Raw genomic sequence first — 11,608 nt, forward strand, 5'->3', positions numbered from 1 at the left:
TGTGAAGCCCAGAACAGAAGAGGACGCCATAACTCCACCTTACATCTGATTGTTGTAGCAGGTAAGTTTCCATTCACCTGCACACACTGCAGCAGAGATAAGAAGATTAAGAATAATATGATGATGATGATGAAAAATGTGGAATGGTCTCCACAGTAAAGACATCTGAAAACACCTGCCATGTGTTTTAGTTTTGACAAGGAAACCTGAGTTTTTAGAAAACATATAGACATGTGGGCCCTAATACATATGGATTATTGATCACAGTAAAGTAAAAAAGATAACGTTTTAACTTGTATAGTGTACATGACATTGGATTTTGAGGATTGAGGATTGGGAAGGTTTCCCAGAGGTCTGATCAGGTTACATATTTTTGACCAGTGAAGACCTCAACTATTTGTCTTAGGGCAGCCAGGATTCTTGTACTGTCATTTTCTAATCTCTCTTTGAGGCCAGTGGGCCTAAACATCTTGTAACAGCCTAATTAACTGTCCTTGTTGGCATTGTATCACCACTGCCTAGGAGCATGGAAATCTACAGCCGCTGGAACAACCACTGCTGTTGTCCTGGCTCTTATCCTCCTCTCTCTTTTCATATTGTTTAGGTAAGCAGTTTACCTTTGTGAAATCATTGTTTATTAAAGTCAAATTATGGCAATACTGTAGTCACCAAAGTAATGTGGAAACACTGGGGGACATCAATGAACATTTTCCTTAATATTATTTCCAAATATGTTTGGGTAACCAGGAGGTTTGTTTGAGACCTTTGTTGACTGTACTTCAGATATTAGCAATTAACTTTTATACTGTTACTATTACCAAAAAGGACGATGACCAAAACTGCAAAAAAAGCATTTCCCATTTATTAAATTACTAATAACATTAAATCCTTTTAGCAGTCAGTTTGTCAGAGTTAAGGGTTAGAGTTATTCATTAAGGTTTTTTTTTTTAATTGTCCTTACCAGAAAAAAGTGGGTCTCCAAGCAATCACTGAAGCCTGAAGAGAGACCAGATAACAGGGATCAGGTGAGGATGAAGAGTTAAACAATTCCAGTGCAAAAGAAATTCACTCTGTTTTAACAGGTCAATTCAGACTGGTTTAAGGTTCAATGTTGTAATTTCCACATACAGAACACAGAGTACACAGGAATGAAATATTGTGTCTCGCGGTCCTATGGTTGGACCCTGAGGGGCCACTGCGTCCATGCTAGCCGCCATCTGGGTCACTGGCTCATTTTCACAAAGAAACCATGTCCTCCCCTCTATCATCCGTTCCCTTCTTTGATCTTCTTTTTTTCACGACATGGATTTTGCAATACATTCAAAACCTTTTGTATTTTGGTGGTTGCTAGTCATGTTGGTCATCCATGACAATATGAAGGTGTTATTAATGTTTACCTTCCTGGACGTGATCCAATTTCACCAACTGTATTGCAGTGTGTGTCTTTCAGGAACAATATTTAATGTTTAATAATCCTCAGCACACACTGTTAGCAGTTTAGATTGTTGACGTAGAGGTCTGAGCAGACTTGTATGTACCAATTTGGGCACAGACAGCTGGGATGAGATGTTGGAGCAGACGCAAAACATAATAGAGGGATAACATATCCACCAGGAAACACAGGACTTGGCTGGGTAAAAGGATATCTGGGCTTCTGCTTAGCTACTTTAGCTACCACTGTGACTAAACCCAGATAAACAGTGAAAAATGTCAGGATCACAAACAAGAAGTTATACAACCCAAGATTGTTTTAAGGGGGGATCTGGCTGGTCTATGAACTTCACATAGTCCTGTGCAACAACAGTAACAGCACTCTGGTTGCTTTTGGTTTTCTGTAAAAATCATACAACCCTAAAATGAATAATCATTCTTTATGCAATATCTACCACTCAGACACAGCTGGATGACAGGCAGGATGAGCTTCACTATGCCAGTTTCCAGTTCTCCAAGAACCATACAGATCCTCTCTACTCCAACATCGGACTAACTCAGACCCTCAGACACGAGGAGGACGAAGACGAGGGTGTTGAGTACACTTCCGTCAAATTTACCAGTTGCAGTACTGCTTTGAGGTGAGCAGCTGGTCTCCCTTTGTCCTTCATCAACAAAATTGCATTAGTTTGAAACAGTTAATAATTATTTTTGTATTCAAACAATATCATAACTGTTGCCATTTGTATCATTTCAATTCTTGTGTGCAGAAAAAAAATATTTTTTTCCCTTTCAAAACTAGAGGTCAGACGTCAGCTGGGGAGGATTCAGATGCATTGTACAGCACAATCAACAAAACCTGTTCAGCATACCAGCCTGGTATTAATATCAAGTAGTTTGTTTATTTAAGCAGGTATTTAATATATATCTTAAGACAGATCTGTCATGAGAGAATGCAACATTGAGACAACTGTACATTTTAAGCCCAATTTACAAACTTAAACATTTAGAATGATTTATGTTATAATTATTTATTATCAAACACAGGTTGGAATTGCACATGTATTGCATATTTCCTGAAGAGTATTTAAATTAGTGGTTGCCCTGTTCTTTGGAAGACTTGTTGTTTAAATCCCAGCAGATAGATAACTTGCTACAATTGATTGTTATGTGGAGGGAACTGGGCTCCTCGAGGGGCATTTTTCACTTTTAACTTGAACTGTAAAAATTTAAAGATGATGATGTCTTTTGCTACAGTATGTTGAATTAAACCCTTTTCTTAACAATGCATTTGATTTTAGCTCATGTTAGACAGTAGACATTCTGAAACATTCACTATATTGTTTTGTATTTGAACCATTATATAAAAGCTACAATACCCTTGCTGCTTGGTGCACTTCTCTTTTTTTTTGCTGCTAGATGTATTTAGTTCTTCCTCATTCTTATTATATCCTTACAGTAGAAACAAACAAACTTTGTGGGTGTATTACTATATCTAGCTCTACTTTCAGTTCTTTTTTCCACAGTGAAAACACATCTACTTTTATGTCCTTATTGCAATGGCTGAGTGAAAGTGATCAGTGAATCTTTGTGTGCACCGTTATTTGCCATCTTTGCACCAAAATGGCACAGGAGGAGGATGGTATGCAGTTGCTGCTTAAAACCCTCTACAGGCTGCAGGCGTTGACAGACAGTTCATGTGCATTATCACTGAGGCCCTTGCATTTTGCCTGCAGGCTGGGATTGCTGGAGCACTCTGCAGATGAAGGCCAGCGTTCCACCCAGGTGTCCTTTCCTAACATGTAGATGAGTCTGACAGACAGGGAGCAAAAAGGGATAGAAAACTGGGGTTTAGGTTGTGTTTTAATAGATCAGAAGACTGTTTCTGCACCTTGTCTCAAAATGGTTATGCTGCATCTTTCACAACAGTTTAATTAAAATCACCAGTGTAATTAAATGTATCTATTCCTATTAACCTTTTGATTGAATGCAAGCTGGAATCTTTAGGGTTTCCTTCTTCTAACAGTAAAATGAAAATAAAGTAGCCTCTTTAAGCCAGAGTTTGTTAGTTTGTTACCTTACTAAGGTTGGTAGTTTTTACAATGAATAAAGGTGTTAAAAGCACTTCTTAGTTTCAGTTTCTAGTTCTTGTGAACTAGACTGCAAGAATCCCAATTTCTCATACTTTGGTAATTTATATGCACTTGATAAAAGTGATTACCTGAGCATAACTGCGCTGAAATTAAACCTGACCTTCCAAAATCGGCATTGTTTTATAATTTTTTTGTGACATGTATATTTATTTTTTTCTTGCTCTTCGTACCTGTTGCTGTCAGTATCAATGTTCCACTGGTCCTCTTTGGGGCCGATGATGAGGTACTGGGAGCCCTGCTTCAGGCTGAGTCCATCTCTGCAGCCTCCATGAGACATGAACAACCTTTTCTGGCCCACTTCAACTCCAGACTCCACACCTGGATGGAAGGAGGATGGGATTCAGAGAATATATAGCTGCACTAGAAAATAGAGCTTAAAATACAACATGTGTCAATATGTGTCCATCTGACAAGTTATTTGGATTACATACTAGTCTATTGCAATGCTATTTGTTTGAAAATTCTTCATTGTATTAAGTATCTTAGGTAGTAGCATTCTACTACTGAGATTTGTATCAGCTGATTTATTTTGAAAAAAAGGCAGATAACCATAAAAGACACACATCCATTGCATTGACTTACCCAGTTTGATAACTTGTGTGATCTCCATCTCGTATTTGTCGTAATAACTCTGACTGACATTCAGCACCTTCACCTGGAAAACTGAGGCCCAAGAAGAAATGTATAATCTTTACACCATTTGTAATTAGGCCTGTGGTTATGACACCATGACATTTTTTTAATGAAGTTTATGGTACAGAGAGGATGAACCCTAATTTTTTTGCTGTTAACCTAACCGGGCTTCTATCATTACAACGGGGTCAAATATTTTAAATGTATACAAGAAATAGTGCATCCTATGCTGCAAACTTTACTAATACAGCATAATAATAAAGATATTGTCTTATCACTAATCCTACCAGCAAATCAATGAATTCCCACGAATAGGTAGCTTGACAATTTCCACCATTTCAGTTTCATTTTCCCAGACACCTTTCTTATTTGTTTATGTTCTTGATTGCTAAAGAGCTGTTAGTCATTTCTATAAAATACTAATTGCAAAGTTAATCTCATATTATTCTCTCATTAATGTTACTGTAATCATTCAAGGTATAGATATTATAGAAGCATTTGACCTGCAATAACCCAATAAAGACTTGAGACTGCATATATGTTAAAGATATGAGTGTGTGACAGTGTATCGTACCGTGGTGTAAACTCTTGCAGGCAAATGTCTCCCGTTCTTTGTTGGAGAAGTTTTCATCATCGGTTTTGGCGACACAGCAGTCACCTGGAGATTAGGAGAAAATAAAAAAATACTTTGAAAATAACTGACGCCTTCAACATACACATCCACTGATGCACTGTTGCAGACTCATGCACTCTTCACCCTGTGTGCAGCGGCAGACATTGTCCCTGCAGATCTGAGTGAGCCCCTCTTTGTCCTCCCTGGGAGAGTAGGTACGACTGCAGCGGTGATCTGTGGCAAAGAGAGAGAGAGCAGAGGTATGACACCTGTCACCATCATATTGAAAGCTGCAATATTATTTGTTAATATTACAATAAATAAACGGGACGCATTCTACATCGTCACTATGCGTGGTGAGGGCCAAGTCTCAGATTGGGTTTTCACTGATGTTTAAGATGTTTTGGTAGTGAACAATTTATGGAATGTTTCATAATGAGGTAGTCTGCAGTGGGTCTTAACCAGCTCAGAGGAAAGAAGGTGGGACTAAAGACTGATCTACAATGACACCATTGTTTGAAATGTTAGTGAAGCCTTTCCACTTCCACTTCCACTTCCACCACATGTGCTCTCCTACCTGGGTTGTAATACTCATAGACAGTAACCGAGGATGGCTGGAGGAGGCCAACTTTGAAGCTCTGCTGAAGCCTGAAGATCAGGATCTCTGGCTCTCTGTGAGACACCTGAGAGAAGGCCATGGGAGGATAATTTAGTGCAACATTGAAGAGAAGCATAAACATTACAGAGCCAGTGAGAATTAATTTAGCAAGCCGGAGCTCCCCAAATATGAGGTCCTGGTCCAAGAAGCTGATTTACAGAGTTATCTGTGTGACAGTGCTGCTTACAATCTAGATCCAGATAATTCAGCAAACCTGCTTCTTGAAAGGACAACCTAGAATTTGAAGTCAATGACATGAAGCAGCCAGTCAAACACGTAAATCTGACTTGTCTCTGTAGTCATTTTACCTTGAACAGGTGGATGATCAGAGAGCCTCTGTCACTCAGGTTATCAACAATCTGGAAGTTATTGATGTATCGGTCCACTGAGTTAGACAACTGGACAAACACACACATACAGAATCAGTTAGCAACCGTGGCCCAAACATTCGACCAGTCTCATCTTCACTATTGCACATCAGTAAAACTACACAGCCCACATTTACTCATTAAGGATTTTATATATGCAAGATTTAGAATATGAATATAGCAGCAAATAACTTGCTATGTAAAGATATAGTGGAGTAAAGGTGTCCTCAACAGAAAATGACCTCACACTCATCTAGTGGCAGTGAATGTCATATATACTGTATAACCTTTAAGATTAAGACCAGAATTGCAAAGGAGACTGTTTACCATCTCCAGGTCTGAGTTTTCTGGGGTGAAGCCAGTGGGCAGACTTATATCCAGAACCACCATCCTGACATCTCTGGGCCCTAAAGCCCTGTGGGACAGAAAGAGACCAGCACTGATACAGAATACTAAATGAAAGAGGTTGTTAGCAGAATATCAGCTGGACCTTAAAATGAAAATTTAAGTAAGTAAAGCAAACTTAAATGTTGAAAGGGTTAAACATAACTCACCTCACTTTGATGGTGATCTGGTAGGATTTTTCTACATCTGCTGGAGGCTTTTCTATTATGTCACAGAAACAAAGAAAAATTTACAGAGGTTGGGTTTCTTATCCTACAGACATAATGTATATAATACTTTATCTTAATCAGTTATGGCACAGTATGTTATTTTATTCTTATGTTACTACTGTAATAATCAAGTAATAATGTATATAAGGTCATTGAAGGTGTGTTGTGATATGTTACAAAGAATATCTTAAACTGCATGAATGTATTTATTTGTTTTTACATTTGTTTTACTTATTTATTTTTGTTAATATCATCTTTTTTATTTCAAAAATCACTTTATAATTTTAGTTTAGTACATTTGCTTACTAACACTTACTAATATTTTAAATGTTATGTTTTATGTTGTTATGTAAGATGATGACTTCCATTAAAAATATCAATCAAATATCAATTGTTACTTTTCTCTGTTTGTTATATATTGTTGTAATTATGTCACGTTTCAACATATCAAGGAAATGGAACAATCCAAGAGAAGATGTACAGTGTTTCATTCCTTTAAAGCTGTAAACGTGACTTAATTTGACCTAAAGTAAGAGGACAGAAAACAACAACACTGAAGAAAGAGACATCACTCATATATGAGACAGAGGAATAACTTGAGTTACCGCTGGATTCTTCAATATTGACACTGAGCTCAAAGTCTTTGCAGGGCATTTTCTCATCCACCTCATGCAGCTGGTTGTAATAAGTCACAACCTTATGTCAAAGTTCAAGTAACAGGACGGCACACAACATGTAAAACAAAAGAGAGATACAAGAGAAACAGTAAGTGTAAAAAAAACTCCATATAAAAAAGCCATATAAAGAATTAAGCCACTTAAAAAGAAAATCGTGCTGTATTTATTAATTGCATTTTGAATGGATTTTACAAGTTACAAAACTAACTGAATGATACCACTCTTCATTTACAACCTGTCATGTGATTGCACCTTTGATTCCATTCATGTATATGTGCATATGCATAGAAATGTGAGCGTACCTCCAGTATACCCTGTCCATTCCCTTGAGCCTCCACTTCCAGATCAACATTAGCAGGCAGCTACGAAACAAAAGATTTTTCTTTTTTTGTAAAAATTGCACCCAGTAGCATTTTTAAATCCCGAAATGTTTAAGTCTCTCACCCTGGAAGAGCGAGCAGCATAGGCGGTCTCCGGGTTGAAATGGTAGCGGATTTCCTTGCGTCCTGTCATCCTGACGTCCACATCCAGACTGAGGTCACCAGGAGGAGGTCTGTTAATCAGGTACTCTGACAGCGCCTGGAGCACCACCATGGTGGACTGAGGGGGGATAGAGAAGCGAAACAGAAAATTGATAATAAAGACAGTAGTAGATTTCATTTTTAAAAGGTTCATCTTCAGTGAAATAGTGTGGCTTCAACTGTAAAATACTTTGCTATTCAAAAAGCTCACAAATCCTGTTAGGAACACAGGTTCTGGTTAACTGCATCATAATATACTGAAGACAGTGAGTTGCACCTCACAACAACACCTCTCTGTATAATGCAATACAGTTCAACATCCTCCAAAATGATCTTACAACACTTCTCTTAAACTGTTTCGACAAAAACTGAATATTATAACTTATGTAGCTTCTATTTATTGTAGGACTGTACTCATTTCATAGATGTTACCTAACAAACTGGAAACTGAGTGTAGGCTGTATATTTACTGTATATAGATTGACAATGTACAAATTCATATCCTTCACTCCATCAACAGAACTGTGGTCCACAAGGCTTGGTCTCCGTAATCTGAATGGTCTTGAATAAACTTCTGCCTCACCATAATGTAACAGACAGTCAACCGTGTAGGCAAAGACGAGTTATAAATCGCTGGATTAATAGATTACAGCTGAGCTGAGCTGAGACTCGCCCCGCAGTTACCTGAGTGGAGCCAAAGCCTCCTCCTCTCCTCCGCTGGCTGTTCAGCCATTTAAACGGAGCTGCAGCTTCCCTCATGTGTCGCAACTTGATCAGAGCCAGCAGGGCGTACCCGGTCCCCTCCAGCGTGAACAAGGTGTTCTTACTGTCGGGCCAGTGGCTGCCACCTGGAGGACAGTTCACAAGTTATCAAAATAAACTCTCCAGCTACTTCCAGATTGACAGCATCATTTGGATATTTCTGGTATCTGTAATAAATAAGAGCATCTGCAATGTGCCTAAAGGGAATAGAGAAAAAAGTGGGATACAGTAAAGGAGGAATGGAAAATATGGCACTAATATGTCAGCTTTAACACATTGTTTTTGTTCATAACAGATCTGACATTTGACAAAATATAAAGTGAGTCAAACAGTTATATAAAGGGGAAATGAGTAACTTGATGTAAGTTTCTCTGTACTGTACAAATGAAACAAGCCTGAGTTTACAGGATACCTCGAGCTGCAGCTCTGAGTAAAGCTTGTGTCGGGTCATAGCGCGGTGCCTTCCCCGCCAGAGCCAGCGCATACGAGGCAATGGCCACGGTGTACGGTCTCCTCCCGCTCATCACCAGTGATCTCTTCAGGTATTCAGCTGTCTTATGGATAACTCCCTATAGCAGTGACGCACAAAAGTGGTTTACAGGTCACAAATAACATTTGATTAAAGATGCAATTTAACTGCTTGACACAGCCAACTCTGCAGATTTTCAGTTCATTTCCATTTTATTTAGTTCTTTTCTTTTTCTTTTTCCTTTTCCTTTTTAACTCATGTGAAGTGTCTTTGAGTTACTTGAAAAGCGCTCTATAAATTAAATGTATTATTATTATTTATTTTTTTATTATTATTATTATTATTATTATTATTATTATTATATTATGCCAAATCATAGCAAAGCTTATCTCAGGACACTTCTCAAACAGAGCATATAAAATTAATTTTTCAGATTGTTGTATGAATTACGTCTGTGTCCACGTTTGGATCACTGCAGGAGATCCCGGCCTGCCTGGCCTCAGCGAGCGCTATGAGGACGAAGGCTGTTAGGGTCACCCCAGGGTCATCGCCACGGAGACCGCCCTGGAAACACACACACAAAAAAAGAGTATTTTTTATTAAAATCTTGAAAAGAGAGAGAAAAAAACACCATTGGATACACAACACCAGTTCATTCCAATGTCTGTAAATCAGTATCAACATTTTTTTATAAACTTTTCCCAAAATGCCTTTCAAAGATTCATTGCATTCTGGTCTATTGAAGCAGAATGACACATTTGTTTCTGTGTGTCTTCTAGGACTGAGTTCGTCCTGTATGAGGGTTTACTTTTGATGAAAAATGGCAGCTCTAAAAAGATCCTGAAGAAGTCACAATCAATGTTGAAGTTTTATTTGCTGAAAAGGTGTCAGACTGAAACTGAACAGCACCATCAAGCAACAATGGATCCAAAACTACAGTTGTGCTTTCATTATAGAGTATTTTGATATTTTGTTATTGAGAGTGGAAAGGATGGAGGGACCAAGGGGAGAGAAAGAGGAAAAAAACCTGTGAAAAAAAAAAATCTGATACATGACGTGGTGTGTGTGTGTGTGTGTGTGTGTGTGTGTGTCTCTTACAGTCATGGTAGTGCTGTAAACTGGGTTGCTTTCTACGAAGTTCCCCCCATGTTGTTGTTTGTTCTTCACTAGGTAGAGCAGGGGGTCGCACACTTGCTGCTCACTGATGCCGACGATGGAGTGAGCCATGGAGAAAACTTTCACCACGTACGCCGTGATCCTGACATTCAGGTGGACTGAGATTAGCCTACATTTGAGCACTTTTTAACACACACTATCTAACTTACACTATTTAACAGATGAAGTAACAAGGAAATGAATACGTATATCAATACATACTGACTTTTTAACTGCTGTTCTACAATCTTTCTCAATTTAATTTCAGAATGTGGCACAGTGCATGCATTCAAACCTCTTAAATATTACATTGGCTCCTTTTTTTAAATCTGATGTCTTAATGCGTGACGCATTAATGCATGTTGTTACAAAAAACTGTAACACATCTCAGATCGATTAAGAAAATCCAACATATCATCACCGTAACTGAAGTCACTGTCCACCTGATTTTGTTAGAAAATCTCACGGGTTAGAGACTTAGCTAAATATGTAAAATGTACAGTTCTGACAGTACCATGTACTTGCACCTTCCCTCCTGTAGGGGGGGTAAGATCCATCACTTTTTCTGTATGCCAACTGGTTCTCATAGCCTGAAAACACAACATTGAAGCATTTAAAGAGGGGATGTGAAGGAGTGATTTTAACAATAGTAATATAACAAAAGTGAATGTGGCCTGTAGTGTAATACCCAGCATGTTTGCTCCCATGTTTCTAACTATACATCAATTCTTCCATCAATTTTTCATCCATCCCTGCTGTAGCTAGCTCTCCATCCATAAATGTACTCAACTATGCATCCATTCGTCCATCCATCCAACAATCCGTGTGCTTATTCACCCATCCCTCCACATTTCGATATGATCCATCAACAATTCACCCACCCATGCATTTACTCACATACACCAGCAAATCAATAAATATTCAAAATTATTTCATCCATCCATCCAACCATCCATCCATTCATTGTACATGCAGCAGTCCTTTCAATTTATTTATTCTTTTCATTTAATTTGTATCCACTCATTTAAATGGCCCTCAATCATGCATCATCTTTACTTTTTTGGGAATACCCTTTGTCCCTCCATCCTTTTATCCATGGGTTCTTTGCATCTCTCTCACCTCTCCTGATGTATCGGAGAGCCTCAGCCTTGCGCTCCACCCCCACAGTCTCCCAGCTGTTGGTTCGCTCCAGGTAGAGGGTAGCGATGAGTGGCAGAGTCATGCTGGCCAAGTTTTGCTCCACACAGCCACCGGGCATGTGGATCAGAGAGGCCAGTGAGTCCTCACTGATGGAGTTATCAATGCTGTCTGCCAACACATTACCTAGAGTGGAGAGGAAGAATCAAGAGTCAGTCCTTTCTCCTAGGCTCATTATAAATCCTTATCATAACTCTCTCAGGGACTGACCTCTGACATTGATGAACGTCTCTGGCTGAGAGTTTGGAACAACTGACTCCAGTTCGATCCTGCCCACACGAACCGTCTGCGTGCCTGTCGTGGACGGAAACAGAGCCATAAAGTTAAACTTCATACAATCTAGCCCAAACCTTGAAG

The 11,608-nt window shown here is 38.8% G+C and overlaps 1 protein-coding gene and 1 long non-coding RNA gene across 2 annotated transcripts in view; one reads left to right on the plus strand and one right to left on the minus strand.

Moving 5' to 3' along the window:
- On the plus strand, positions 1-2,657 carry LOC118326390. Its single transcript, XR_004796637.1, has 5 exons — positions 1-61; positions 523-604; positions 965-1,025; positions 1,894-2,072; positions 2,234-2,657. It is a non-coding gene; the product is annotated as an uncharacterized LOC118326390 (long non-coding RNA).
- A 414-nt stretch (positions 2,658-3,071) lies between these two features.
- Positions 3,072-11,608, minus strand: part of LOC118326389 (venom factor-like) — a 27,233-nt gene continuing 18,696 nt past the window's right edge. Inside the window, exons 26-44 of the mRNA XM_035659370.1 lie at positions 11,462-11,545; positions 11,174-11,377; positions 10,569-10,644; positions 9,998-10,157; positions 9,350-9,463; positions 8,843-8,999; positions 8,353-8,516; positions 7,592-7,747; positions 7,450-7,509; positions 7,076-7,166; positions 6,411-6,462; positions 6,184-6,271; positions 5,797-5,886; positions 5,408-5,513; positions 4,975-5,064; positions 4,792-4,875; positions 4,167-4,247; positions 3,755-3,902; positions 3,072-3,243 (exon numbers count right to left, since the gene is read on the minus strand). Coding sequence (XP_035515263.1) covers positions 3,099-3,243; positions 3,755-3,902; positions 4,167-4,247; positions 4,792-4,875; positions 4,975-5,064; positions 5,408-5,513; positions 5,797-5,886; positions 6,184-6,271; positions 6,411-6,462; positions 7,076-7,166; positions 7,450-7,509; positions 7,592-7,747; positions 8,353-8,516; positions 8,843-8,999; positions 9,350-9,463; positions 9,998-10,157; positions 10,569-10,644; positions 11,174-11,377; positions 11,462-11,545 — 2,150 coding nt within the window. The 3' untranslated portion in view covers positions 3,072-3,098. The remainder of the gene's footprint in view (positions 3,244-3,754; positions 3,903-4,166; positions 4,248-4,791; positions 4,876-4,974; positions 5,065-5,407; positions 5,514-5,796; positions 5,887-6,183; positions 6,272-6,410; positions 6,463-7,075; positions 7,167-7,449; positions 7,510-7,591; positions 7,748-8,352; positions 8,517-8,842; positions 9,000-9,349; positions 9,464-9,997; positions 10,158-10,568; positions 10,645-11,173; positions 11,378-11,461; positions 11,546-11,608) is intronic.

The sequence above is a fragment of the Morone saxatilis genome, unplaced genomic scaffold (assembly GCF_004916995.1).
Source record: "Morone saxatilis isolate NCDOM2014 unplaced genomic scaffold, NCSU_SB_2.0 Contig17, whole genome shotgun sequence".
Taxonomy (NCBI): Eukaryota; Metazoa; Chordata; class Actinopteri; family Moronidae; genus Morone; species Morone saxatilis.